Source organism: Malurus melanocephalus, unplaced genomic scaffold (genome assembly GCF_030028575.1).
Source record: "Malurus melanocephalus ecotype Western Australia unplaced genomic scaffold, MMel_1.1 scaffold_58, whole genome shotgun sequence".
NCBI classification, from domain to species: domain Eukaryota; kingdom Metazoa; phylum Chordata; class Aves; order Passeriformes; family Maluridae; genus Malurus; species Malurus melanocephalus.
Genome location: NW_026623290.1, coordinates 2,007,907 through 2,035,741, shown reverse-complemented (window position 1 = coordinate 2,035,741; position 27,835 = coordinate 2,007,907). Strand labels below are relative to the sequence as shown.

At 48.0% G+C, this 27,835-nt stretch overlaps 2 protein-coding genes across 4 annotated transcripts in view; one reads left to right on the top strand and one right to left on the bottom strand.

The window, feature by feature from the left end:
* The window catches only part of KIF7 (kinesin family member 7), an 8,794-nt gene extending 475 nt beyond the window's left edge, over positions 1 to 8,319 (top strand). The window contains exons 2-17 of one of the 3 annotated variants that reach the window (XM_057365841.1): positions 133 to 544; positions 1,068 to 1,599; positions 1,883 to 2,017; positions 2,162 to 2,386; positions 2,795 to 2,997; positions 3,243 to 3,349; positions 3,652 to 3,807; positions 4,105 to 4,307; positions 4,398 to 4,595; positions 4,801 to 4,926; positions 5,365 to 5,541; positions 5,839 to 6,054; positions 6,233 to 6,439; positions 6,893 to 7,088; positions 7,175 to 7,324; positions 7,517 to 8,319. In XM_057365841.1, coding sequence (XP_057221824.1) covers positions 133 to 544; positions 1,068 to 1,599; positions 1,883 to 2,017; positions 2,162 to 2,386; positions 2,795 to 2,997; positions 3,243 to 3,349; positions 3,652 to 3,807; positions 4,105 to 4,307; positions 4,398 to 4,595; positions 4,801 to 4,926; positions 5,365 to 5,541; positions 5,839 to 6,054; positions 6,233 to 6,439; positions 6,893 to 7,088; positions 7,175 to 7,324; positions 7,517 to 7,902 — 3,629 coding nt within the window. In that variant the 3' untranslated portion in view covers positions 7,903 to 8,319. Of the gene's footprint in view, positions 1 to 132; positions 545 to 1,067; positions 1,600 to 1,882; positions 2,018 to 2,161; positions 2,387 to 2,794; positions 2,998 to 3,242; positions 3,350 to 3,651; positions 3,808 to 4,104; positions 4,308 to 4,397; positions 4,596 to 4,800; positions 4,927 to 5,364; positions 5,542 to 5,838; positions 6,055 to 6,232; positions 6,440 to 6,593; positions 6,787 to 6,892; positions 7,092 to 7,174; positions 7,325 to 7,516 lie in introns of those variants that run through there. The other 2 variants (XM_057365840.1, XM_057365842.1) reach the window with 2 other exon arrangements.
* Positions 8,320 to 9,464: 1,145 nt separating this feature from the next.
* TICRR (TOPBP1 interacting checkpoint and replication regulator) lies at positions 9,465 to 26,333 on the bottom strand. The gene is made up of 22 exons (XM_057365839.1): positions 25,651 to 26,333; positions 24,823 to 25,108; positions 24,012 to 24,253; positions 23,508 to 23,751; positions 23,057 to 23,192; positions 22,207 to 22,349; positions 21,285 to 21,497; positions 20,795 to 20,943; positions 19,963 to 20,057; positions 19,508 to 19,601; positions 19,259 to 19,338; positions 18,680 to 18,916; positions 18,185 to 18,281; positions 17,909 to 17,981; positions 17,085 to 17,225; positions 16,605 to 16,695; positions 16,448 to 16,509; positions 15,465 to 15,620; positions 14,571 to 14,728; positions 12,071 to 14,360; positions 10,763 to 10,867; positions 9,465 to 10,431 (listed from the first exon to the last, which is right to left on the bottom strand). The coding sequence occupies exons 1-22, from the start codon at positions 26,296 to 26,298 to the stop codon at positions 10,313 to 10,315; spliced, it is 5,859 nt and encodes a 1,952-aa protein (XP_057221822.1). The 5' UTR covers positions 26,299 to 26,333; the 3' UTR covers positions 9,465 to 10,312.
* Positions 26,334 to 27,835: the final 1,502 nt, after the last annotated feature.

Genomic DNA, 27,835 nt, shown 5'->3' with positions numbered 1-27,835 from the left:
CCATCCCTTTGTGTCCTGCAGCAGTTTGCTGTCCTGAAAGCTGGTCAGGGGAGGACACAGCACCAGGCTGTGCAGAGGAGCTGCGTCCTGGGAAGCCCATCCCTCCCAGCCACCGCTGYCTTTGCTTTGCAGTGCTCTGCGGCGTGAAGGAGTCGGAGGTGGAGGGGCTGGACGAGGTGCTGAGCCTGCTGGAGATGGGGAACACGGCCAAGCACACGGGAGCCACGCACATCAACAGGCAGTCGAGCCGCTCGCACACCATCTTCACGGTGACCATGGAGCAGCGGCGTGGGGCCGGCCGGCTGCCCCTGCACCACTGCCCCGCCGCTGTGCCCGCCGCCGGACAGGTCCTGGTGTCCAAGTTTCATTTTGTGGACCTGGCGGGCTCAGAGCGAATTGTGAAGACGGGAAACACGGGGGAGAGGCTRAAGGAGAGTATCCAGATCAACTGTGGCCTCCTGGCCTTGGGCAACGTCATCAGTGCCTTGGGTGATCCTCGGAGAAAGACCACCCACATCCCGTACAGGGACTCCAAAATCACCAGGTACYCCCCACATCTCATGGGCTCAGTTTACAGATCTGCCCTCTCTGTGGGTTTTCCTGTAGGGWATCTTGAGGAGCAGTGAGGCCAGGATAAAAATGACAGGCCCAGCTCATTGAAGATGATGAGGCTTGCGTGAGTCGTGCTGCTGAAGCTGAGATGAGGTGTCACTGTGGGTTATCCTGCCCTTTCTGCCTGGCAGGGAACAAAAACTACTTCCAGCAGGCTTGTTTAATGGTCTGCAGTTAGTTCTTAGCTCGAGCAGGTGGCCTTTGCAATCTCCAGCAGGACCCCTGGCAGCACAGCGATCAGAGAATCAGGGTGCTCCCAACCTCAGGAATTCTTTGGATGGAAATTTGCTGTGGTACAAACCRTTAATCCTCTGCTTCATGATTCCACTCACCTCACTAGTGCCAAACCAACTAGAGAGCAAGAACATCATTTTCCTTGGGCTTAGCCTCTGAAAGGGGTTGAAAACRCTCTGTTTCCTGTGTTATTTTGTTTGAATCCCCATGCTCTTCCTTAGGATCCTGAAGGACTCTCTYGGGGGGAACGCCCAGACCGTGATGATCGCCTGCGTCAGCCCCTCCTCCTCGGACTTCGACGAGAGCCTCAACACGCTGAACTACGCCAACCGGGCACAGAACATCCAGAACAAGGCGGTGGTGAACTGCCRCAAGGAGACGGAGCACATCGAGGAGCTGCACCTGCAGATCAAGAACCTGCAGAAGGCTCTGGAGCAGCGGCAGCGCTCCGAGACGCGCACCATCCACCGCTCGGGCAGCGCCAAGCGMGGTGTGCCCGACGCCACTGCCCGGCTGCTGGCAGAGTGCGCCCATTACCGCACCTGCACCGACGCCGCGCACCRCCTGCTGACGGAGCTGCAGGAGGACAGCAACCTCACCGTGGAGCAGGTGCTGCGTGTCAAGGAGTGGCTGTGTGCTGTGGAGAGCCAGAGGAGCGAGCTGAGCTCGGCCGGGCTGGATAGCGGCATTGAGAGCACCTCCATGGAGGAGCAGGGCCCCGAGGCACGAGGRTCTAAGCTGGCAAAAGCCCAGGTAATGGTGGGGTGCTGCAGTTCTGAGGGTGGGTTCRTCTCATGGCTACAGCACCATGTGATGGCAGGGTCAGGAGAGAGAGAGGAGGAGAAAAAAACCTGTCCAGGAGGCCCTAGGCAGGCAGAAGGACATGGTCCATGCTGCGATTCAGATGCAGCTCAGACATCGATTTCACAGGAAAAATCTGGGTCTGCAGAGCTGTTGTGTCCTTGCAGAGTCCAGCATGGGAAGGGAAGAAAAAAGGTGGATGCTGATGCTGCCTCTCTTTTATTCTGGGGAGCAGGTGAGTGCCGAGAAGGGTGAGTCCATCAAAGATGAGCAGGTGGCCAAGCTGCAGAGGCAAGTGGAACGCCTGGAGGAGGAGAACCGTGATTTCCTGGCTGCCCTGGAGGATGCCATGGAACAGTATAAGCTGCAGGTATTTGTGGGCTCTTCTCTCTTTGCAGGGACCTGCCCCACTCCTCTCCTTCCTGCCCAGAGGCACTCAGCCCAGCTTGCAGGTTCCTCTGCAGTAGGTCCCAAATCAACACGTATGTAACCACATTTTTCTCGTTCTCCCTAGAGTGACAAACTGCAGGAGCAGCAGGATAAGATCTCAGAGCTCCATGTGCGATTGGAGATGGCAGTGCCAAACCTGTGCRTGCCAGGACTGCTGGAAAACCTTCCCCTGGTGACTGCCAGCCAGAGGCCTCACACAGCCCCACTGGACACTGCCCCGTGCCAYGGCCTTGGTGGGGTTCCCTCGGGGCTGCTTCCTGAGCAGAGTGGGAGAGCTCTCTGCAGGAAGGTGAGGGCATGAGGCTGTGCCATTAAAGCACTGCTGCCTCTTCACTGGCTGCTCTCCACTGTAGGAAATGCTTTTTCCCTGCTGTTGAACGTGCCCCTTGTCAGCAGTGTAATCCAGAGGACTGTGCTCAGTGTTCACATTGAGTTTTACAGCTCTGGCACAAATAGCCCAGCTTCAAAACTGAGGCTTTTACTTTGATGTTATGGGTGACTCCCGGATTTGCTCAGTGCCTAAGCAGCAATAGCACAGGCAGCTGGCTCTGGCAACACACCAGTTCTCCTGAAAACACACTCAACTCCATTTTGTTGCTTTTCTTTCTGTCCAGCAGTGATGCTCAGCTGGGAGCTSCCTTTTCTAACGCTGTCTCTCACACAACTTGTTCCCTCTCTTTCTGATTCTGTGCCCCAGAAGCTCAGCAGCAACTGCTCCTTGCAGAAGGAGGAGCTGGCAGGCTGGCACCCAAACCACACACAGCGCCCAGGGGGTGATCCTGAGCTCAGAGAGGTGGTGCTGAGGAGRGAGCTCAGCCAGGACTCGGAGAAGCCGTCAGAAGTGTCCTCAGGAGAGGAGCTGGAGGAGTGGGAACGGAAAAGATCCCTGTCCCAGCGCCGGTGAGTGGAGGCTGTCCCAGCCCTGTGCTCTGCTCTCATGTCCATTTCTGGTGGGGCAAATTCTGCCTGTGGGGCCAGCGATGGTGCTGAGACACCTCACTGCTCCCTGGAGAGCTAATTGTCACCTTTCCTGACTGCAGCTGTTGTTTCCATCTCCCTCTGAAGCCTGTGGGTCATGAGGGTCCTCAATGGGAACAGCTTTAGCAGTGCCCAGACYCAAGTGATTCATTTGTTTCTCCTTCCAGAAATGGGATCCAAAATTTGAGCAAGAAAGAGATTTTCAAGTTGAATGAGGAGCCGAGTGGAGGCAATACCCACTCGATTCAGGAGGAGCAGTTGGAGCTGTTAAAAGGCAAGTAGAAACCAAAGGTTGCTGGACAATCTTCCGTGGCCTGGCAGTGCTTCATTGGGTGATTTTAATGTCCCACCTGGGTCAGCTCAAAGGACAAAAATGGAGCAGTTGACAGTCCAGTGCTTTTGTTAGGGAGAAACTTGGACCTCCAGGGTCTGCCAGGGGTGTGTGTTGTGGTGGAAGCTGCAGGTGACTCTGGGCAATGCTGTGCCAAACTCTGGCTACAGATCCAAGATCAGATCGTCCTTCTGTCACCTAGCTGCTGGGACAGGACGTTCCTTAGCTGGGAATCTGTGTTCCAGAGGTGTGTGGGAAGCGGGAGTCGCTGCTTGGTGCCTGGGAGCGSCTGCCAGGGAAGGACTCTGAGTGGAGGCTGGTGCAAGCGCAGCAGAAGATCCGAGAGCTGGCCATCAACATCCGCATGAAGGAGGAGCTGATCACRGAGCTCATTAAGACAGGTGCAGAGCTACTGGTGGGAATATGCACCCCTTTCCCATGAAACCTCCTCCTAGTCGTGGTGCTTGGTCTTTGCTTCCTTTTTCTCTCCCTGTTTTGCTTGTGCTCAATTTCTTCCCCTATAAGCACCAGAGCTTTGTTTCTCCATCCCTCCAGCTGACAGAAACCCTTCCCACCGGTTTCTTTATTCTCTGGAGTGCCTGAGGAAAAGGGAACATTCAGTCCCCATAGCCATAAATCCTTTGGGARAGGGAGGAAGGGTCAGGCTCGTGGCTGAGAGAGAGGGGGCTGTGTTGCAGGCAAGGACGCCCAGGCTCTGAACAGGCAGTACAGCCAGAAGATCAGTGAGCTGGAGCAGGAAGCGGAGCAGGTACGGGCAGAGCTGAGCGACAGCCAGAAGCAGCTGCAGGAGCTGGAGGGCAAAGAACCCTGGGACCCCGGGGAGAAGCGCAAGCTGCAGGAGTACCGCACGCGCGTGGCGGCCGCGCAGAGCAAGGCACAGGTGAGGGGCAGAGCTGGGGCAGAGCTGGGGGATCTCTGCAGAGGGAACGGGGAGATGCCGAGGCCAAGGGAGGTTTTCCCCCTCTGGCAGGTTCTGTGCAGGAAGAAGCAGGCGACGGAGAGGCTGGTGTCGCTGTCGGCGCAGAGCGAGAAGCGCGTGCAGGAGCTGGAGAGGAACATCGAGCTGATGCGGCGGCAGCAGGGGCAGCTCCAGMGGCGGCTGCGGGAGGAGAGCGAGCAGAAACGGCGGCTGGAGACCGAGGTGAACAAGGGACAGCACCGAGTCAAGGTAGGAGAGGGCAGGGACAGCCGTGTTTCTGTGGTTTTTGTGATGGTAATGATGGGCAGGCTCTGATGGGGTCTGTTATTGTCTTGGAGAGTATGGAGATGGAGAGTGTCCAAAGAGATGGAGGAGAACATAATCTGTCCCTCTGCCCCTGGCCACAGGGAAACATCTGCTTCTTCTGTGCTCATGGCTGCTCTTTCACACGCAGGAACTGGAACTGAAGCACGAGCAGCACCAGAAAATCCTGCGCATCAAAACAGAGGAAATTGCAGCTTTCCAAAGGAAGCGCCGGAGTGGCAGCAACGGTTCTGTGATCAGCCTGGARCAGCAGCAGGTACAGACAGCAAGGCTGTCTCCTCTACTCTTCAGAGGGGTTGGTTGGCACACTGGAGGCTGGCAGGGGAGATTTGAAAATAGAGACCAGAGCCCATCCCACCTTTGAGAAGGACAGMACATAATGTCATTTGCATTGAGTAGCAGAGATCTTGCCTTACCCCCAGGACCAGGATCTCTTCTAAATCACAGCATTTCTAAAGAAGCTTTGAAATTTTGYCTGTTAGCAGAAGGGTGGTGGGAGATGTGCCCTCCAAGAACTCATTGGCAGCTGGGAATTTAGTTTAGGTGTGCCTCTTGGAGGAACTGGAAGGATAAAACCAACAGAGTCCAGGCTGTGGGAGTTAGCAGAGATGGAATCAAGGTTCTTGTTTTGATCTCAATCCCACTGCTCATTAGTCCAGCAYACACACATGTCCTTTGCCTCTCCCTCCATCAGAAAATTGAGGAACAGAAGAAGTGGCTGGACATGGAGATGGATAAAGTTCTCGAGCAGCGCCGGGCCCTGGATGAGCTGGAAGATGAGCTGAGGAAGCGGGAAGCTATTGTGGCCAAAAAGGAAGCCCTGCTGCAGGAGAAGAACGGCCTGGAGAGCAAACGGCTGCGCTCCAGCCAGGTACGACAGGAGGGTGACACCTCAGCTCCTTGATTTCCAGCAGAGGTGCAGCCTGGAAGACCTGGGTGCCCTCCTGGGTCTGGCAGAGGGCTGCAGGCCAGGATGAGGTGTGTTGGGAAAGGGAGAGGAAATCTGTCTCTCTGAAGAGTGTGGTTGTGCTGTGCCTCTGAGCTTGTTGGTTTGGTAGCCCTTGGCTTACACCTGCCTGGGGGTCACTTGACCTACASAGGGAGTGGAACGGGGCTGAGGGCTGGGCTTGCCTTTGGAGCAGATCCCCTTGAGCATCCTCTGCTGCAGGCCCTGACAGATGACATAGTCCGTGTGTCCAGCCGCCTGGAGCACCTGGAGAAGGAGCTGACCGAGAAGAACGGGCAGCTGCGCCACGGCAGCGCCCACGACCAGCAGCAGATCCGCCAGGAGATCAACAGCCTGCGCCAGGAGAAGGACCAGCTGCTCAAGCAGAGGCTGGAGCTCGACAGCAAGCTGCGTCAGGGCACCCTGCTGTCGCCAGAGGTACCTCTGCTGGGGCTGGGGAGCATGAGAGAAGTAAAAACCTCAGCACAAGWTCATTAGCAGATGCTCCCCCAATCCCAGCTTCTCACCAGCACTGCTGAGATGACAAGRAAGGTTAGGGCAGGGTGAGACAGAGCAAACCCTTTGCTCCCTGCTAACTGCAGCTCTGCCCTGGCAGGAGGAGCGGATCTTGTTCCAGCTGGATGAGGCAATCGAGGCTCTGGATGCAGCCATTGAGTACAAGAATGAGTCCATCACGTGCAGGCAGCGAGTCCTGCGGGCCTCGGCCAGCCTGCTGTCCCAGTGTGAGATGAACCTCATGGCCAAGCTCAGCTACCTGTCCTCCTCCGAGACCCGAGCTCTGCTCTGCAAGTACTTTGACAAGGTGGGAGCCCTGTCCTCGGTGCTCGTGGGAGCTGTRTTTCATTTACTGGCTGTGATTGCGTTATTAGCCAGCCAGAACACATRATGAACATGACACAGCTTGAAAGCACTTGTTAACAGAAATGATGATCTGATCAAACTCTTGTTTTCCTCAGTTTCGAGCTTTCTCCTTGCATCATACTGTAGTTTTGCCCTGTAAAGTCAGGCYACAAAGCTACAGCACCATGAGCCCCAGCTGGGACAGGGGCTTAACTAGTCATAGGATGCATGGATCCCTGCAGTGGTTCTGCCACATCAGTGCTCTTCCCTCTGCGAGGCACCTCTGACATCCCAGCACTACTAACCTTTGTAAGCTGTACCAAAAAACTAACTTGACTAAAGCTCAGGGTGGGGGCAGCAAATCTTCCCAGGCGTGAAGGAGCTGAGGTTTTCCTTGCTCTTGGGCCCTGGCCAGGTGGTGACGCTGCGAGAGGATCAGCACAGGCAGCACATCGCCTTCTCGGAGCTGGAGATGCAGCTGGAGGAGCAGCAGCAGCTGGTGTACTGGCTGGAGGCGGCCGTGGAGCGCCAGCGCCTGGAGATGGACCGCCAGCTCACCCTGCAGCAGAAGGAGCACGAGCAGAACATGCAGTTATTGCTGCAGCAGAGCCGTGGTAACCTCCAAAGGGGCAGCAGTGCCACTGTTTTTGCCTTTCCCAGGGCTCCCAGGCTGAAATGGGTTTGTTTTTTCTTGTAGAGCACATGGACGAGGGGCTGGCCAGCAGCAAGCTGCAGTATGAGGCGAGGATTCAARTGCTGGAAAAGGAGCTGAGCCGTTACATGTGGGCAAACCAGGAGCTGAACCAGAGACTGAGCAACATGAGCCTYCATCCTGGACAGAACAAAGGTGAGGGGAAACCCAGGCTAGGGCTTTGCTGTTCCCTGCCAAGTTCAAAGGGAGTTTAATTCCCATGCCTGGCAGTGAGAGCTTGGAGCAGTCCAGAGCAGTGCATGGATAGATCCTTCAGCAACTCTTACRCAGGAGACAGAAAAGTCAAGACCCTGATACTCACCTCACTGTCCCCTCAATCTTTCCCAGCAGGGATGGAGAGGAACATTCACGGTGCTGGGGACAGAGCTGCCCCCGAGCTCGGGAGCGGTGAGGAATCCAGCCTCAGAGAACAGCCCGTGCCTCTGGCTGTCACTGARGAGAGCCCTCGGCTCCGGGATGAGAGCAGGGACCTGGTGCACGCCCCTCTGCCCTCCACATGGAGACGTTCCTCGCTGCCCAACGACAGCCCCGGCGATTTTCGGCAGAGGGACACAGAGCATTCGCTGAGAGCGGGGCAGCCCCTGGAGCTGCACCCACCCCGGGGCCCGGCTCCTGCTGCCAAACCCCGGCGGGAGCTGCGCAGAGCYAGCCTGACCGTGAGCCCCGTGCCTTATCACCCTGCCATCATAGACGTGAGGAAAAACCCGCTCTAGACAGGGCTGAACACTGCCCTGGCCCCCAGAGCCAGCCTGGCTACAGCCCTGTTACATTTCAGAGGCTTGAGGAAGAGAAAGATGGGACTTGTCATGATCAAGGAACTGAGTGTGTAAGGTATGGGAGCACCAGCCTACATTCTCCACGTTGCTGACAGTCCAGACAGCACTGACAGGATGCTTTTTCTCTGCTCCCTCAGCAATTTGAGCACTGTGAAGCAGGAGACACCTTCCTTCCAGGCCTGTTAACACTAAAAACTTGTTTACAATGTGGAAACCGTGGCTGAAGGGCTTGTGCAGCCCTGCAGCCTTGGAGGGAGATGCTCTGCAGTCCTGCAGAATTTGTACATAGATTTTTGTAGTATTGTTGGTTTTTTTACATTTCTACTATAACTTTTCTAATAAAGCAGAGTGAGTTTTATGAAGTCTTATGTGTCAGAGGGGCCACTTATTCTGGGTATGTAGGAAAGGAGTTGTGTTTAAATCTCACTGCATGGACAGTCAGCTGCTGTCACAGTGTTGCCCTAATGTTTAAATATCTGCTTTAAGTAGTCCCAGCCAGACCTAGTAGGTCTCTTGCTTTAAGCTGCCACAGGAAAAGCATCTCCAGCCAGCAGCAGAATTGTCTGAACCATCCAYGATAAAAGCAACTCTGGTTGTTTTTCTGTTGCAGCTTATAAGCTGCCTTAAGCAGGGTTTTCATATTCTTGAGAGAACTTCCAGTCTGGATTTAAGGGAGACGAAATACACTCCTGCAGCTTAACACTGACAGCACAGGAAAGGGGACAGAAGTTTAACTGTGGCAGAGAAAGAAATGAAAGCCCAGAGATCTGCTTTAAGAAGGGCAAGGGGCAGAAGCAAATGGCTGCTTGACCTCTGACCCTAAAAACCAATCCACTGCTTCAGCCTGGAAGCATGAGAACAGCTACCACCACCACTACTTAAAGAGTAGCACAGCAAGTCAAAAGCTAGCATCTGATGTAAGAACCACCTTCTGATCTTCCTACATCCTTGACCTTGCCTGTAGTGGTGTTAGAGCGAGTGGGGATATTATTGAGGGCTCTGGATGTGGCTGAGCTGCACAAGATTAAGTTCAGAGACTTTRTTTCCTGCTGTTGAAAACGGGGATAATTCTTCAATAGGGAAAATAATCAATCYGACTTGGAAGTGATAGATTTGGAGCTCCATGTTTGTGTCAGTCCACATCCTTGAAGCAGGTGCAGCTCTCCCAGAGCAAAACAATCTCTGTTAAGCACAGGATTCCACCCCCCTTCCCAGCAGGAAACTTAACAGCTTTCCTGCAAGTGYGTCCAGGCAAAATGCTCCACTCAATCCCATCTACTCTTTCAAAGCCTTGAAACCACCTCACAAACCTCTGCATTACCATGCCTGGTTTTGGGATGACCTCACACCATGTTCATAGCTCTCCGTTTCCTGTTAGTAGACACAGTGAGGTGACTTCCCTGAGATCCTGTCAAGCACAAACAGATCACTATCCYAAGGGGAAAAAAAAAAAWTCAGCCCTTCCAAGATCATGCRCAATTTTAGCCCCTGTAGGTTACATCTCAGGCACTGAACCACTGCTCCTGCTCTCTTCATGGGGTTAGAACACAAATGTGTCATAGGCAACTAAATCACTATTCCATCCATGACTCAGTTTGGTAAGGAGTAGTCTTGAAACTGTCATCTCCAGTTATTCCATCCAAGTTTTACTTCTCAAGGACACTTCCCCAGCCAATTCTCTCTGGCTTACTGCAAGTTTGCAGAAAAGGACAATGAAGTAATTCCATCAGCATCTGCTGATCCAACAGCAGCCAGGAGCGGATACACCAAACCATTCATGATCTACAAAGATGTTCCCAGTTAAATTATCTTTCCCCTTTTCTGTACTCTTGGCATTTGGCTAATTAATTAATCCGCTTGTTACTTTCCCACTAAGCTGTGGCAAACTGGATGCAATTAACAGAGGGATCCATTTAGTATCAGGACAAGACACAGCAGGAGCACGCAGCTTGTTCTGTACCCATTCGCCTCCAGCATCCTCCTTCCTGCAGCCCCCCATCCCTCAAGCCAAAGACAGATTTTGGATTAAGGGACACAATGAAAATACATCTCAGTTTATTTTACAAGAAAGATGTAGAAAGACAATTCTCCCTCTTGACCTGGGAGAATTGAACCTTCACTGCAGAACTCACTCTAAGCTTTCAATCGACGAAAAGATGCTGCAAGAGTTGTTTAAAAAACCATAAATTTTTAGAGTGGTCCTTTCTTCTACCACCATGTGCTTGGATCCAGTCTCCTAGCAGCACAAAGCCAGCTCCAGTCCAGCACCAAATACAGGTCTTTGTTAAAAGGTGTGTTGTACAGCCTGGATAATAAAAAGCTTCCCATGCTGTCCTGGCTCCAAACTTCAGCTGAGCAGCTTTTTCCGTGAGTAAGTCCTGCTGAGGGGATGCCTCCTGGAAACCATGACATGCAATGGAGACAGCTCTTGGTTGGCACTAACTTGGACAGCATCAGATTCTTGATCTACAAAAAGAAAAAAAATACATGAAAGTTTAGATAATTCACTGGTGATTCCAAGAAGCCAAACACCAAGTGAAGACAACAAGAACTGGAAGCTGCTCTTCTCACTTAGCTACTCTCTGTTCACTGCACCTCTCCTTCCAAACTTCCCACTTCATGCCAAGTTTCTTCTAAGTGTGAGACTGAGACACTGAATACAGCAGTGGCAAATACATTCACAGGTTTTCTGCCCAAATCCCAGTGCCTAGCAAAGCACCATTTTGTTCTTATTAGCTGGAGGCAAGCAGAGCACAGCCAGTCTGCTCAAGCCCAGCCTTTCCTCACGTGTGCTTACCTWGAACACGCTTCCTCCGAGCTGGCGGTGGGGACAGCAGTGGAGACTGGGTCAGGGCTCGAAGACTGCTGGCAGAAAGTGCACTCTTCACMGGTGGAGTCGAGCCTGGAGAAGCACAGAGAGATGCTGCAGCAAAAACACTCAAAAACTTGAGTGTTAYATCTCACACACAGCCTTTGTGCTACCTCAAAGCTGCCATCAGTACACGTGATACTTTGAGTTTATCTGAAACGAACTCTAGGCTGGCACACTGGGGTTTTGGCATACAAGAAAGGTAAATGGCAGTCTGGAATTAGCTCTTAGCACATTTAATTTTCTTAGCTGGTTTAGAAGAAGAGCACTTCACTTGTATTAAATATGGGTAACTCATATCTTGGAAGAAAAYGGTTATAACCACAATGATCTAGAAATACACAAGATCTGTAGGTACAGAATTTCTCTTACAGGATCATATTAAGGCTGAACAGTGGTATTATTTCATGTCCTGAACAAGGATTAATGTTGCTTAAGTCTGGCCTTTTTTCCCTGTGATATTGTGGAGTATATCTGACACTGCCCCTGTACACAAATTTTTGCTTGCAAGAGGAAATAGAAACCAAAGCTTAGTGCAATGACTACAGAACACCACCTGCCAYAATCCCCTGTAACATGTAATTTCTACAACAATATTGGATTAAGTATTGGAAATTCAAAAGGCCTTGTTTACAGCCTGTTTCACCAAGGTCAGMTGAATGGTCTGCACCCACAGCAAAAGCAAAGAAGCAGCCTAAACCAATGCACCTACTGATACATTACTGCTAGAATGGAATAATTTCTGGTACGCACTTTCAACAGCACCACCACCACAGGCAGAGAGAACTGGAGCACCAATATRGACCAACATCCCCAGGACTAACCCCACTAAGGCTCCACTCTACACTGAAGCAGCCAAGACTGCAATAGTCTCAGACTTAAAACTATTGGCTTCAGAGCTGGAAGCTCTTCAGAGCTGGGCAGAAACATTTGCATCAACACAATCTGAGTAAATCACCAGCTGAATGCAACTGGGAACCACTCCCCTCAAGTTCTCAAACTTTCCTTTTAGTTCCTCCAGCTTCTTTCATATTTCTCCAATCTCTTCCATCATTAATACTTCTCATTCTGCCTCTCCACATAATTATCTTCCATGTCATCTACAAGCCACTCCTCTTTCACCTCATTTTCCCTCAGATAATTACACAGAAAACAATGGTGTTCTAGTTTTTATCTAACCCCCATTTTTAACCCTATTTGAATTTCAATGGAGTGTCTTTCATGCCATTTAATTACCTGACAAAAGGAAGACATCATCATCCCCTAGACAACTGTGCTGCTCCAGTGTTTTGAGAGCACAGGCTCCTGGTTTCTCAGGAAATACTGAGTCTGTCCTTGATTTGCTTCTGTTGCTCTCATCTGTGGAAAAGCCACTAGGATCCAARCTGCACCTATCAGCACATGATCTCTTGGCACTGTGATTCTCCTCCTTTTCTGGTGATAGATAAGTAAAGACCCTCTTCCGAGATTTCAGGCCGAAAGTTCCCACAGCAGAGTCCTCATCAGCCCTTGGTTCAGAGTCACTGGGAGATGCCTGATCCTGGAGCCTGCAAATCCCTTCCAGTTCAAATTCCCCAAGAGAATTTGTTACTTTGCTGCTGCARTGTTCCGAGATCCTCATTGTTCTCTCTCTGCCTCTTGACACCCATGTCTTTTCATCAGCACTCCTCTCGTTCTGACCACAGCTCACACTGGCAGTGCTGCCTGCTGCTCTCTTCCTYCGAGGCCAATCATTGATGGCTTCAGGGGTAGTCTTCCCCTTCTGCTTTGGAGAAGGTGTCTGAAGAACTCCTGCTTCCAAGGGGAACGGGGAGGTGACATTAGAGGCACAGCTTGTAGGGGTGTAGGACTGGCATATGTAGGTCTGTCCTGCACCTTTCCCAGGTGTGCTGTGGAAAGAACGACAGCAGGATGGAGAAACACAGGCAGCTGCTAGTTTTCCTGGGTGCTTGCTGCACCAGGTCATAGCAAGATCACTGAAGGGGCTCTCTCCTCCCTTGGGTTTGCTGGCACTTGCTTCAGGTTGAACTTCCAACGACGAGCAAGAGCCAATTTTCTTAATGCGAAGTTTGGGCAGGCCTGAAGCTTGCATTTCAATTTCCACTTCATACGTCGGTGGGCTGGCAGAAGGCAGWTTGCAATGACTCTCAGGACTAGAGAACTTGGCTACAAACTGAGGCTCTCCCATCCGTGCTGCAGCCTCCCGCTGCMTCCTGTCTGCAGTGCAGCGTAAGGAATAGGCAGGAGGCGATTTTTGCATAGGAGGTGAAGTATTCAGGGCAAATCTGGAGCGTCTCTTCAGACTTGGAGCCTTYGGCCCCATAGATTCTTCCCTCAGTGGAGTTCTTGCTTCCAAGTCATCATTAACTGCTTGCAAATCACYTAGGAAGGACTCACAGGTGTTTGCACTGCAGTTCTCCCCCTTAACTGATGGCTCACAGTCTCTCTCAGCATTCTGTGCATGTTCCTGCCCTCCAGCAAAACGCTTTGGTGACAAATGGTTTTCCAAGTCCTCCCTTGAAGGAGACTTTTGAGACACTCTGTCCATCTGCTTATTTTCCCCTGATACAGGGATATTTTCAGTAACTTGGRACTGATGAAGCTGAAGGCTGTCTGTAGAACAGTTACCACCACTATCRTGATGACTGTCTTTATTTTCTGAAAGTGTTGCACATGCAAGTGTGAGGCTCTCTCCTCTAGAACCTGGTTCACGTTTGGCCTGCTTGGATGTGTGAAGCAGGGACCTCAGTGAAGTGCCAGTAACACCTGGAGTCTTCTGAGAAGGTGGTTTAGATGCAGCAGGTTCCCAGTCAGACTCCCCAGCCTGAGTGTGGRAAGGAGAGCAGATTGTCACCGTGTTTGTGGAACTTTCATGGAGCAGAGAACTGCAGAGAGGCTCTGGCCTCACAGCAAGCTGAGGTATTTCTGTTCTCAATGGGCTGGTACATAACTTTGTACCTGGATCTTCCTGTTTCCTGGGAGTCCTTTTAGGTGCTTGAGATAACAGATCCAACTGTACCTGAATCTCCCTTGTGAGTATTTGCCTCCGAGCACTAACTGGCGATGTTAATTTTGAGAGGTGTCTCAAGGAACGCCTTGGAGTCTGAAGTTCTGTAAAACACCTTTCTTGGATGGCAGAGGGGGAAGAAGCAGGCTGATTTGAATCTGCTGGAGGTAATACTGAGGCATGAAGTGCTGTAAACCCTCCACGATGTGGTGTTTGCACACCAGACTCTTTGCAAGGAGAAGAAAGTGTTCGTGCTGCAGAACAATCCTCAGCAGTAACTCGCAGTAAGTGAACCCTCTTACAGTCAGTTTGTGCAGATGGAGACTTGACCCTTGGTGAAGGAGGAGAAAARTACTTTCCCAAACATTTAGCTACAGTCTGCTTAGCTGCTGGACTTTTGCCAGGTGTCTTCTCCAGCTTCTGTGGTGTCCTGTGGACAAAGCGAGGCGATCTCCTTGGGAGCTTACTGGCAGAATTCAGTAGCTTCTGGGCAAATTTATGAGGTGTTTTCCTAGGAGTCTGCAGAGAAAAAAAAAATAAATTAAGGAATCATGATTGTTCTACTCAAACAGTATTATCTACCCATCTTCACATTTATTTCCCAATATTGGAAACATACAACCGCATTTGATTAGACTTAACAAACACTAAATTTAAGATGCAAGGGTCTAACTAAACATTAATTTTAAGAGGATAGGAAAAAAGAGAAAGGGAAGTAACTGTCTCTACCTGACATGAGGTGAGCTCCTCTAAGTGTAAGGAATCTTTTCTTGCTCTCCTACTTCCAGGTGAATGCTTCACTGCAGGACTACACACGTCAATGACTGCACCAAAGAAAAACCTCTTGGGAGTTTGGACAGGGGGCTTCTCTGAAAGCTGGTTAAGGCCTATAAAATGGAACAGTACAATTTAACTAATACAAAGTAACATGCCACAATTGTCTGAATCAYTTCAGATGTGTGGAAAAGTAGTGTAAAAAGCTCATATGCCTGGCATGTTCTWTTCTTGCCAAGTGTTAAAGCTTCACCAGAATTATTATCTCCCATTATGAAATTAATATCCATCTGTAGAAAGAGTGCTCCAAYGGTAAAAAAGGGTACAAAATACCTCGGCCTCTTATTCTATTTATAGCTTGTAGCTTTAGATAGTTCTGGTTCATGACTAAGGATTCTAATAAGTAGAATATAAAGAACTAAGTGTCACCATTTTTAGCTGATAATCCTRCTGAGAAAGCCTGCAAAGAAGATCCCATCAGTCATTGCTTTATGCTGCCACAGAGTAGACTGAAAGTAAGCTATAGGATTTCTGTTCCATATTTTACAAGGATTTCACTGCATTTAAGGAATGCAGACTGACAATCACTAGTATTCTGTTAGATGGGCCTGACTGGTTTGTTAAGTTGGCAGTGAATTCATCATAGCAATAGCTGCCTTACCATCCTCAAAATTCAGATTACCAATTAAAAAATAATTACTGAGGATGAATTTCTATCTACAGAAGATATTACATGACAGCTCTTAGCTTCTTACAGTCTCTTGTAGAGCCAAATCAAATCAAACTCAGAACTATCCATGCCAGCTTTTCAGATCAGCAGTATCAGTCTGCTCAAATCCCACTCAGTACCTTCTACATCCTGCAGTTTACAGCTCTCCTTTTCTTGTCCCTGGTGGAGGTGCTGTGCATTTTTTGAGCTGGGTGGTGTAGTGGAATAGAAAGCACCAGAGCAGGTCCTGTTCAAAGACAGCTGTTTGATGCGTGGGCTTCTCCTCAGACCTGCTTCTGAAAAGGCAAGGACATTGGAAATTGAGCCTTCTTTCAGTAATGGGCACATCATCAGGAACAGCTCACAACTGCAAGGAACAAACTCTCAGAAGAAACTTCCTACAGATAACTATCTCACCCAGGAAGGCAAGCGTGTGAAGAGAGGCTCAGCTTTCTTGAGGATYTGGAATATTTATGCATACAAATCTCCCTCTAAATTATGATGCCCCCTCCTCTCAGTCATGATAACCCTCATTCCTCTTTAGCAATTATATGAAAAGGAATGCTACAAAAGCCATGTTCAATACAAGTTACATCCAAGATGAATGRCTGGTTAATGCTCTTGTCTATTTTCACTAGCCATTTAATTTTTCCTGCTTGGCCAGACACACTGTTTTTTAATTCCCTTCTGGGGATAAGGAACAGCAGTAGCCAACATAAGAGACACTGCTCAGGGCCAGGTGGCTGCCTGTTACAGAATCAGAAGAAATCAGCAGAAATCAGGGCAGTGATAGGGTCACAGTACAACATGGTGAAGTTACATTAAAAATAAGGATGTGCTGGTTTGACAGTAATTATAGCAGCTCAGACTCCTGTTCATTCTTCAAGTCCTTCATATTTTTTTCTTTTAAAAGACTTACTATCTACCTCTCTTTCCTAACTTCTACTGTACAGAACTGCTAAAGCAGCGAGCAGGAACTGGTTCTATCAGAGGCAGCTGTGCTCCACTAACAGAGCAGCACAACTTCTGGACTGACTTCTCATGGAATTAGCCAAATCAAAGCATGTTCATCTTATGAGCTACAATACAGCCAWAWCACCTTTAATGAAAAATCAGTGCTTACCATATATGGCCTTCTCTGGAGATTCTTCTACAACACCAGTGTCACAACCTGGATCAGATGACCTTGAGAAACAACAGACATTTTGGGTTTAGCATACCCAAAATTAGCCATTAATTAGACTGCCAATACTTACTGAAAAAATTCAGAAAGAACTCACCGGCCTTTGATCTGCTTGTGTAGCAGTCTCCTGGACACCTGCTTATGGAGTGGTGTTTCTGCAACTCTCTTGGTCAACAACTTACGACGATCTAAAAATCATGCAAGAGTTATAACTTCACACAATTATAAAGCACTTGGAAGAAATAAATAAATACAGTTTTGTACAGGCTTCAGCTGAAGAGTGACAGTCAATTAAAACACTGTGCTGTCTCCCAGCACTCACAAGCTATCATTATTTCAGAGTCCAGTGTCTTTATGAGATACAAAGAGTTCAGTTAAAAAAAGGGTTCAATTTCAATACCATCATTATTGACCCTCCAAACACCACAGAAATTACCTCCTTTTCTTCTTTATTAAAAACAGAGCATAATTGTTAAATGGAATTGTTAAATGTAAATTGTTAAATGGAGAATGCAAAAATAGGAATTTTTGCAAAAGCTCTTCCACTACAATCCTACATGTCCAAGTCATGTCCTACCTTTGGTGCCCTCACTGGTGCATTTGTATTTTAGGCCTTCCACAGCAGATACTGACTGGCTTCTGAGCATCTTTTTCAGAGACCTTTTCGATGGTGAAAGCATCTCTTCATTGAAGAGGTTCCTCCTTACCTTTGTAACCTCTGTGAGGCAAGAAAAGCAAGAAAAGATCAGATTAAAAAGAGGAAGAAAAAAAAAATACAACAGTAGTTTTGTCAGGCCAGTAGGGATAGGAACAATATAGCAGCATAGAAAGACAACTTTTTAGAGGCTACAGTGCTTCAAAAAGTTKKTTTTTTTTTTCTGCTACTGGAACATGCCCTCCTTTAAATCCATTCCAGCCTTCTCTTCTGAACTTGTATTATTTGCATTATTGCAGCAATAAGCTACAAGCAGATGCCATAGCAGAAAAAGCAGCCAGTCAGTGTCCCACGTGGAACATTAGGCACACTACAAAAATCTCAACCAAAGCACATCTCRGTTCAGACAACACACGTGAGATTTATTTTTATTAAGTGTTTCTGGGGATATATCCTGTTTCCGTATATAGTTTGCTCTTGTCCCCATTTTCTTTTCAGGACAGAGAAGATGGAAATAATTTAAAAGAGTCAAGGTTTTCTTTTGAGGACGCAGAATTTCAGTTTTCTGTATGTGTACACAGAATACCACATATTTTTTTCCCCTCAAAGTTTTCGCACAACTCAGCAAAACTTCCTTCAGATTTCCAGCATGCCTCAGCAGAATTTCATCATGGCTCAGTAAAATTTACAGGGACAACATGTGCTGAAGATGCACCTTTCCATGAACAAGCCAGAAGTCAATATACCTTGCACTGCCTCTTTCTGCAATGAAGGCATCTGCTGGGACTTCTCAGCAGCAAGGTAAGAACGTGAGTTCTCCTGAAACAAACCAGAAATCAGCCTCAGCAGCAGTTCAATGTTATGTTTCATTATGAATATTAACTGCAAACTCTGAACTATATATTTATTTCAATTTCTCCTTCAGAAGATCTATGTATAGCTGAGGCACACTTACTAAGGGATTACAGAGCAAGAGTTTTTGAAGTCAAGCATCACAACTCAATCCTTCTGAAGAGCTTTACCTTTCTGGTGGGATTCTTGGCTACCTTGGGAATCTCAATCTGACGCAAGTTCTGTGGTGCTTCTGTCATGCTCCTGTGTCTGGCCAACACATTATTCCTTTGGAAAACAGACAAAAATTGCATTAAAAGAAGATCAAAAGTTATCAATCTACTGACAATTGAACTTAGGTTTGACTCAAGAGACAGGAAACGTTTACCTAAATTCAAATTGCAAACTGCATTGAAACCTCACTTACTACAACACTGAGATGTGATGTGCAATATAAAAAGCTGTTATTAAGGTTGTTATTACAACTCATTCACAATTCCCTATTCGAATCACCAACACAGAGATCTCCAGTAAATCACTTTTAACTTTAATATAGGTCAGCATAATATGCTTTTCTTCTTATGGAAGATACTCCTGAACTCTGCTTTTGCATAAGATGAAAAAAAAAGAATCAAGATTGTATTTTCATAGTCAGCAAAAAGYTGCCTCCTGTTTGGAATGATTACCTTCTCTTTTTGGCAGATCTGGTGCGCAGCTCCTCCAGCTGATCACTCTCAGTGCAAACAGCACTGGGAGTTAAGATGGATGATAAAGAGGGTGGAAGGCCTGGAGATTTGCTATCCAGAGTCATGGAGTCATCACTGAAGAAGTCTGAAGGCAGAACAGATGCCAGCTTTGGAGGTATTTGTGTACCAAGACCATAATAAATATCTCCGAGGGTCTTCGGGATAGAATTCATATACCTGGAGCATCAGAGAGAACCCACATCAAATACATTCCTTCTCAAAACTGCTGGTGTTTCAGCCCAAAGGTCTGAACTAAATTCTTGTTCTTACATGTCAATTTAAAAAAAAAAAAACCAAACAAACACAAACTGAATATCAACTGGGTTTTTAAATTATTTTACTTGCTTGTCAGCTACTTTTTCTTTAACCAAATGTAAACACAATAAAGAGAACATGTCTAAATTTCTGGGAATTACAAAGATGCAGTAAATTAAAGCTGTTGATTGCTGTCCATTCACAGACAACATCCACCCAAAACCACACTCCCCAGTAACATATAAGTCATGCTAAAGAACTCACAATTCCAGTATTTCCTCTAGAAACCTTGTAAGATAGGCTGGGTCTTCAGTCAGGCACAAAATACGCAGCATATCTGTCATCTGGAAAAGAAAGTCAGGTGGGAAAATGGATTAAGGYGTGACAGCTGCAACACCAGGTATTTTAACAAGGAATATAAAGTGTTAGTGTAAAATCAAAGGAAAAGAAGGTTCCAGGTCTGCATTTCTAGTGCCATGCAGAGACACACAACCTGGTTTATATTTTACTTGCCTCCTCTAACAGCTGCTCCATTTCCTCAGCGTTGCTTTGCAGCGAAGGGCACTGAAGGCACAACTCAAGGCGCAAAAATACCTGAAGTCGGCACCTAAGAAAACAAGTAATTACCCACCACCTCTTTTTCTAATGGAAACTGCATATTTACTGCAAAAGGTGTGCTCAAAAAAAGCAATGGGAAGGGAAGTGGTTCCTTTTGACAGCATAATTTAGTTAGCATTTAATTTTGGTGGCAAGSGAGATGCCTCATTCCAGATACAGGCTGCAGTGCTTATCACACAGCATGGCCCTATTTGCATTTAATGAAATGGTTTTACTGCAACCAGAGATTCTCCTTGAAATATTTGCCCCATGTAAATAATTTTCCAGTTGTACAAAAAAAAGCCAGCATTAAAAATTGCTAACCAACTCCACAGTATCTCAGGAACTGAAGTAAATACAGTATCTCATACTCTCTGACTTTGGTCTCCTTCTGTAAGCCATGCTGCTGTCTGAGCATTTTGCTGGTCTTCAGGAGATGGTTTCTGACTCTTTCCAYACAGGCCACCTGCAGACACATAATGACAGCAAGAACTTCAACTCTGTTCCCTGTCTGAAGGGCACATTTCTCCCCTGTCCTCCAGTTATCCCCCCAGCTCATTTCTTTGGAAGTAGTTCCRTTTTTTCCTTTTCTTTCAAGGAAAGGAATTACTTTTCCTTTCAGTAGCGAAGTTATGATGACACAGAACAACTCAGAGGTTGAAATCAGAGGCCACTTTCTTGCAGCTYCAGGCCTTCACTCTGGATTCACTGTGGATGTGTCTCTCACAGTATTTTTGTTCAATTGATCACAGGTTTACCAGTTTTGGTTTCAATTATTTTAAGCCTACAAATAGTGCTACAGATTGTAAGAAATACCTCAAATCATTTCTCTTTCCTGGCCAAGCCAGGCCTAGACTTGCCATGCAATGCAAAAACAAACCATGCACCTTCTTTAAAATAGAGTTTGCAAGAATGTAATTTTTTAAAATACTGTCTTTGAAATTAGAATTTGGAAGGAGGTCAATGTAAAGCAAAGACATCTGTTGCAACCTTTAGCAAAATTGTAAACTGATAACTGAAATGGATTTTCCTACATTCTTTACATCCAGTTTTTCACCATTGAGTCCCCACAGACAGAAGCARTCAGTTATCATGGTGCAACTGCACATAAAACTTCAGAGGATATGAAGGAAAAAGAGCCCAAAATAGTAAAAATTCTAACTTCCAGATCTGTAACAACCCTGCCCACATGTTCTTACCTACCTCTTTCTCTTTGGCATTTTGTACTTTCAAGAACCTTTTAATGGCCATGATCATATTCTGGGCACATGCAGATGATGGAATTCCCTCAGTAACAGCCTTCTGGTAGATCTCAGTCAAGTGGGACTGCAGCTCCTCCTCTGTTTGGAAGTCTGCAAGGAAAATGATCTGTTAACTAAAGGCCTGTTCCCCACACCTTACTGGTAAAATGCTCACCGCAGCTGAAGAGGGGACCAGAGGAGGTGATAATAAATATTTTCTCCAGCAAAGATGCATCCAGACCACAGAACACTAACAGAAGCAGCACCAGATCCAGACCCATGACATATTATAAGCTAAATCAATCTTATAATCAACAAAGTTTGCTTAAGGTCAGCAAACTYTCAGGCTACTGTAGCAGTCAAGAAATGCCCTTTATTTCTGCCTAATCAGTAAACTGATAAAAAGATAAAGCCTTATTGCTTATAGCAAAATAACAGGATTTAACACGCACCAATTGGTATCTTAAGTGCCTTTTCCTTTCCTTCCACCTTTTCATCKAATCTTTTCGCTGAAAGCTTCTGTGAAACCTTCTCATTCACTGTAGGTGGCACAGCATCAGGTTGAAACTTCTGAGCTTTCACATTCAGTCTTGCTACATTGAGCATCTGCAGGGATCTGGACATGGTCTTCATCTTCTGCCTGACCGGAGTTCGGGGAACCCCACCTGCAATGCCACAAAAAAAAAAGGAGTTCTACCATCAGGCTGGGGCAGAAACTCCACCCAAGGTAGAGCACAACACTGAATTCTGCATTACTGTGAAGTGGAATTAGTAATCTCCAACAGAAAAAACAGGCCCAAAAGCCTGACATTTCTTCATGAAATCAACGTACAGGCAGCATAGCAGGCAGCTACTTCTCCAAAAAAAAACAAGTAGGGGCATATTGTCCTGCATAAGAACTTATATAGGTGTAATAAGARGTTATATATATAGGAAGTGATCTTATGTCACAGAAATAGAAACAGCTGACAGAACAGGACTTGAGGATACATGACATTAGGGTAAAATCAACTGTGGTTAGTGTAGAGAAATGCAAYGATTAAACTTTTCTAGAAAAAAAGTGGTTTACTTCTCTAATTAGAATAAAGTTGAGAGGCTGCAMTATTTGCTAGTAGTTGGAGCAGTCTCTGTTTCAATAGCTAATTAAACTGCAGAACTCTGCATGCTGCTTTTAACAGCTTTGTCAGTCACTGCATAGCCTTGAATTACAGTAATTTGGGTTCTGCTACAGGACAAACCCAATACTAATAAGTAAATTATATTGTCCCTAAACAAAAATATCTAAAGCATGCTACTACTTAGAGTASAGATCTCTAGAGTTCATGCATCATCTTTTATTGACAACATGCACATATGATCCCAAAGTATACATACGCCTTTTTTTGTTATTTCCTGGTCCAGCTGCAGCAGAGGTTTCACTGAATTTTCTCTGGTACAGCTCAGACAGACTTTCTGAGAGCTCCACATCAGACTGGTCTGCATCATCCTTCCTGTTAGCACAAGGAACCTGCAGGAGCCTATACAATACAGAACCATACAGTTATCAAAAAAAGCTGAGAATAGGAGGCATATCCCTTCTTCCCTGTGAACAGAAACAAGGTTTTTCTAGGTTCCACACTGCAACAATATAGTGCAAGTAGCACACACAAGTAACTCTTCCAGCACGTGTTCCTCAAGACACTTAAGAGATACAGAAAACCCAGACCAGCCTTTTAAAAGGRTCACACCAAGCTGGAAAGAAGCATTACAATAATGTACAATGGATATGGCACTGACCTGTACCACAAAACTAAATGAGCAGCTTTGTGCTTTCTAAACTACCCTGCATTAGGCTCTCTTTTGTTTTACTCAGCAAGTTGTTTGAAGAAAGCAAGCTTATCCATTTCAAATAAATACCAACTGTGAGAACACCTCCACRTCTTCAGTGTCTTGCACTGGATCTTACCATCCCATAAAAACTAAAGTCTGTCATTTCCCAAGTAGCTTAAGGTAATTTTAAGTGACTGTATCACTCCTGAAACTTATCCACACAAATTGATACCCAAACATCCTGTTCCCAGTTTGTCTATACACCAAGAGATAAGCCAACAGTAAACTGAATATAGAAATAAAAGCAACAGAGAAACATTTAATTCTAGAACTCTAAGCAATGCTACAGCCATCCTCCCTTAATATGAAGCARAAATCTTTGATTATTGCTCAGAGACATGTTTCAGAAAAATACCTGAATGACTCCATCAGATCTGAGCTTGCTCCACAARCATTTGATGCAGGATACCACGCTTCCAGCACTGAAGGATGCCAGCCCCCTGTATGGGACAGTTCCCGTTGGACCCACTCTGGCACTGCAGTTTCTTCTCCTGTAAGCAGATACACACATACACAAAAATTAGAACAGCTAAACTAAGTGGCAAAAGGATCCAGCCTTAGTGGAGCCCCTAAGGCAGAGGTTCCCAAACCTTCGATTCTGGAGAGGAAATTTCATAGATAATACATCATAACAGAAGATTCACTCTAACATAAAACATCAGTAAAAGCWGCCTCCCTGCTATAGTCCCACCCAAAGGTTTTACTGGCCAGGGATGGCCTATGTGACACATTTTAGGAAGYCTCCCTTTTAAAAACTTGTCTCCAGAGATGATCAAAAGATGAGTTTTGCACTTCCTGACACCTACCCAGACTGGCCAGAGAATCTTCCACTGATATGTCAATTTTACTCAACACACTATTCACAATCTCTGGCAGGTGAGTAGCACAGTCTTGGGAGGAGTCTTCCACTACAGCTCTTTCAAGGCTGCATCCCTGAATTCCAGCAGTCTTCTCAGGACCAAGCACAGTCAGAACTGCAATATCCTCAGAAAGCGGTGACAGAATAGCAGTGCAGGGGCACCAAGTTTCAGACAGAGAYACCTCAGCAACCTACATTTAAAAAGAAAAAAAATAAGGGAAAAGAGAAAATTTCACATTATCTAGAAATACAGAGACTTAAGGAGCACAGATGCTTTACTTGTTTTAGAGTTACACGTTCTCCATAAGAGTGTTCTGAATTTAGCTTCAAATGAGCAATCTGCAGTACAGCAATTACCACTATTATTGTCTTCACAACACAATACTGCCACCCGTGTTGTCACAATTCATTTCAGAACAGGTATGAGTTTAAGGCAAAGAGGAAGATTTACCATGTGCAGCCGTTCAGCCACCAGACTCCTCAACAGCTGATGAAACAGAGACCTGTCACATTGTCCCTGCTCAGCCTGGGAGCTCTGCAGGATCCAGCTCTCTGTGAGGAAGTGGCCAGCCTGTGCCAAGCTCCAACCCTCCAAGCTTCCTTTCAGGAAGATGCTGACTGGACACAGCAGTTGTCTTTGGCTCATGGCAAGAGGTTCCAGGATCACRGCACAGCTTTCCTGCTTCTCCCCTCCTGTGCAAGGATAGGATAAAGTAAAATTCTGAAAGCGAGTAAAAAGGGTTTTTCCATCTAGGTAAAGAGACAACTTCGGTGTAAAAAAGTGTGCTGCAAGATTAAACAGAGAATATACTCTACAGTGTGTTACAGAACTGACCTTCCCAACCTCTCGAAGAGTTGAGTGCATGAGCCCGTGCACACTGCATGCTGTTTTAACGCTAATCTCTTTTCTTTTGAACATTTTATCCATGTTCTTATTTTTCCTAAACTGAATAATCGTGTAAGAAAAGGGAGTACACCTCTATAAGGTGGGACCTGCAAAGAGCTCTTTATCCAAACTTCTAGGAGCATGGAAAACTGAAAAGGCTGAATCAGAAACACAGACTAACAGGTCTCATATCAGAAGAAGCAGAGCACAAGCTGAACTTAAAAAAAAAAACAAAAAAAAAAACAACCTAGGTTTTTAAATATCTGAAGTTACTTTTACACATACTATTCACAAGAGAAATTCATCAGGGACCCTGTATTGGAGATCAGCTATTACTATGCACATCTATATATTTTTTTTCYTTTTTTTTCATTACCAGGCATATTGAGAAACAATGTTCCTYCTTGCTGGGGAAACACTGATCGATACACAGAGGGCCTGGAGAACAAGCAGTTCAAAGTTGCATCCAGTGGCAGAAGCGAGGTCCAAGGCACAGCCTGTGGCACTGGAAACCTGAAGTCTCCAGTTAAGCCAGGAGAAACATCCGGACTAGGGTGACTCAAACAGTGCACCAAAGTTTCAGCTGGCAAAATGGTGCCACCCATCTGACAAATCACTTCAAACATTGTCCAGTAGCCACCATGATCCGGGCATTCCATCAGCTGAAATAAAAGTAACAGAGAGGCCTCAAGTTAAGATYGGCAGTGAGACAACCTTCAGACAAGCAATAGACTGAATGCTTTTAGCAAAGCTAGCATATGAAACGTATCCAGTGCATCTAAACACAATGATTTCTGAGTTTTTTTATGGACTTCATCAACCTTCATAGGAACCTGATAAAGTGAATACCATTCCCAGTGAATTAAAAAGCTAGCAATATTTTCAAGCTGATTTTTTTAATCTGTTATCTACACACCTGAACTATCAGGCTGCTTATCTGCAGTTCTGAACAGCTGTAACTCCCCCTAAGTCAAAGCACAAGACATCACATCAATAAATACTGTACAGTTACTCTACAGCAGCTGTACTCAATCTCCACATAGACTATTTCATTTCAGATTTCAGTCCCTTGCTGAAGATTATGTGGCAGAAGCGAACCTTGGCGCGGTTCCCTATCATCCAAAAACTACTAATGCCAGAAAGCAGCACGGCAGATGTCCCGCAAGCRCTCACAGCTGAAAGGTGTGCGGTGYAACCTCGTTACCTGAGCSCAGTCGGCAGTGTCCACCCAGAACAGGGTGATTTTCTGCTCCGCAAGCAACTCCTGCACACTCTTGGGCAGGAGTTTCTCGGCCAGYTCCTGCGCCGTGGGCGGCTCTCCGGGGGAGGAGGGGGCGTCGTTCCCCGACACGAACTGCCGGAGCTCCCTCCGCGAGTGCGGGCAGGGGGAGAAAAGGAACACGGCGTTCACGAAACCCTCCGGCGGCGCCTCCGGGRGCTCTCGGGCAGCCAGCCCCGTCCTGCGGCTCCTGCGGGCCGGCTTGGCGGGGGACGCGATCTCCGGCCGATCCCACTGGAAGTCGAGCAGCGTCTCCTTGAGCCCATTGTGCGTGAGGGCAGCGCGCGGCGCGGGGCCGGGCAGGGCGGCGGGGACCCGTGCCCCGAGCCGCTCCGCCAGCTCCTCCTCGAACCGCTCCCAGGCGCGGGGTCCCGGCGGGCGGAACCCACCGCCCCGCGAGGCGCCGCCGCGGCCGCCGAGCGAGTCGAAGAAGCGGAAAGCCCAGCGGAGGCGGGAGAGGCCGAAGCGGCAGGCCAGGAGGGCGAGGAGGCGGAGGGCGCCGCGCTGGAGCCGCTGGCGGCGGGCGGGGCTGGCGGTGTCGAGCAGGAACACGGCGCTGTGCGAGCACGACATGGCGCGGGCCCCTCACGCCGCCGCCGCCATCGCCCGCCCGCTCGCGCCCTCGCCTCGCGCGCGCCCCCATTGGCTGCCGCCACACGCCCGCCCCGCCCACTTCTCCCCGCCTCGCCCTCCCATTGGCGGAAAACGGAGAGCGGGAAGGCGGAGCGACTCGTGGCTCGCGCGGCGCTCTCCGCTGATTGGTCGGTCGGGAGGGTGCGCGGCCATCCCATTGGAGAAACCCCGAGACGGAGGTGGGCGGGGCCAGCGCGCGCAACGAGCCGATTGGTCGCCGTCACCGGTTTAAAATTTAAAGCCGGCGTGGCGCGCGCGTTGATGACGTCAGGGGGTGTGGTGTCATGGCGTCACCTCGTTGGGCGGGGGGGCCCACAGAACGGGCGGTGATGGCCGCGGTCACCGGAGCGCTGAGGGACACCGGGGCTGAGCCGCGACACCGGCCCGCCCTGCACCGGGCAGGCTCCTCTAGTGCCGCTAGAGCCCCACGCCTGTCCCCACACCGCCACCTCCCCATCCCCGTTACCGATCAACCGCCCCCGAGCAGAAGGGACAGGAGCGGACAGGCAAAACCTACCCTCAGAGTCGTGCCGATACAACATCCCCCTCCCCGGAGAGCAGCAGAGACAGCCCAGGGCCCCTATGGATGAAAATAAGATTCAAATTCAGATTGCATATTAGAAAAAAAAAAAAATCACTGTTCGGGTGGTCAGGAATTAAAATAGGTTGTTCAGGTGGAGTCACCACCRCTGGAGGTGTTCAAAAGGCTGGGTGATGTGGTTTGGGGGTTACAGTGATAGTGCTGTGTTGATCGTTGGGCCTGATTATAAAGGTTTGTTAGAACCTTAATGGTTTTGTGAAAGGTATAGGGTCTGAGCTTGTTCAGGACAAAGACCCCGGGTTGTCCAGGAGCATCCCCTCCCTGCAGGGCTTGCAGCTCATCCTGCCCACAGTGTCACACTGGGTGACAGCAGAGGAAGCCCCACAGGGCAGAGCCACCCAGGAATCCGCTCCTGCAGAGCCTGAACGCCCCAGCCCGAACCAGTGGCACCAGCAGCCAGTGGTATTTATAGAGCAACAAAGACAAGCAGGCGCTGAGCCGCCCATTGGGCTCTGCTGGTGCCTGAACACGAGTGGGTTTAATGAGCTGGAACGAGGAGCTGATCCACTCTGGTGCCACCAAGAGCAGGAGAAGGACGAAGGACTCCCTGGTGGAAAGTGCAGAGGGCAGCCTGGGCGATGTGGGATCTCTGGGGAGATGTGGGTTTCTTCTCCTGGCCAGGGGTTGATGCCTCATGCTGCTTGCCAGTRGATCACTCTGCTGTTTGAGCCCTGAGAAGAGCCACCCACACCATGTCACTGCCGTTATCCAGCCGCTGGCATCTGTCCCAGCAGCCCACTGAGGACACTTAGCAGAGTGTGACCAAAACCTGCCTTATCACTGTCCTTCTAAAACCAGAAACAAACCCAGGGCAAAGGGGAGTTTCCCAACAAACTCTTGACAGTTTCCACCACAGAAATTGCTGTGGGCTACTCA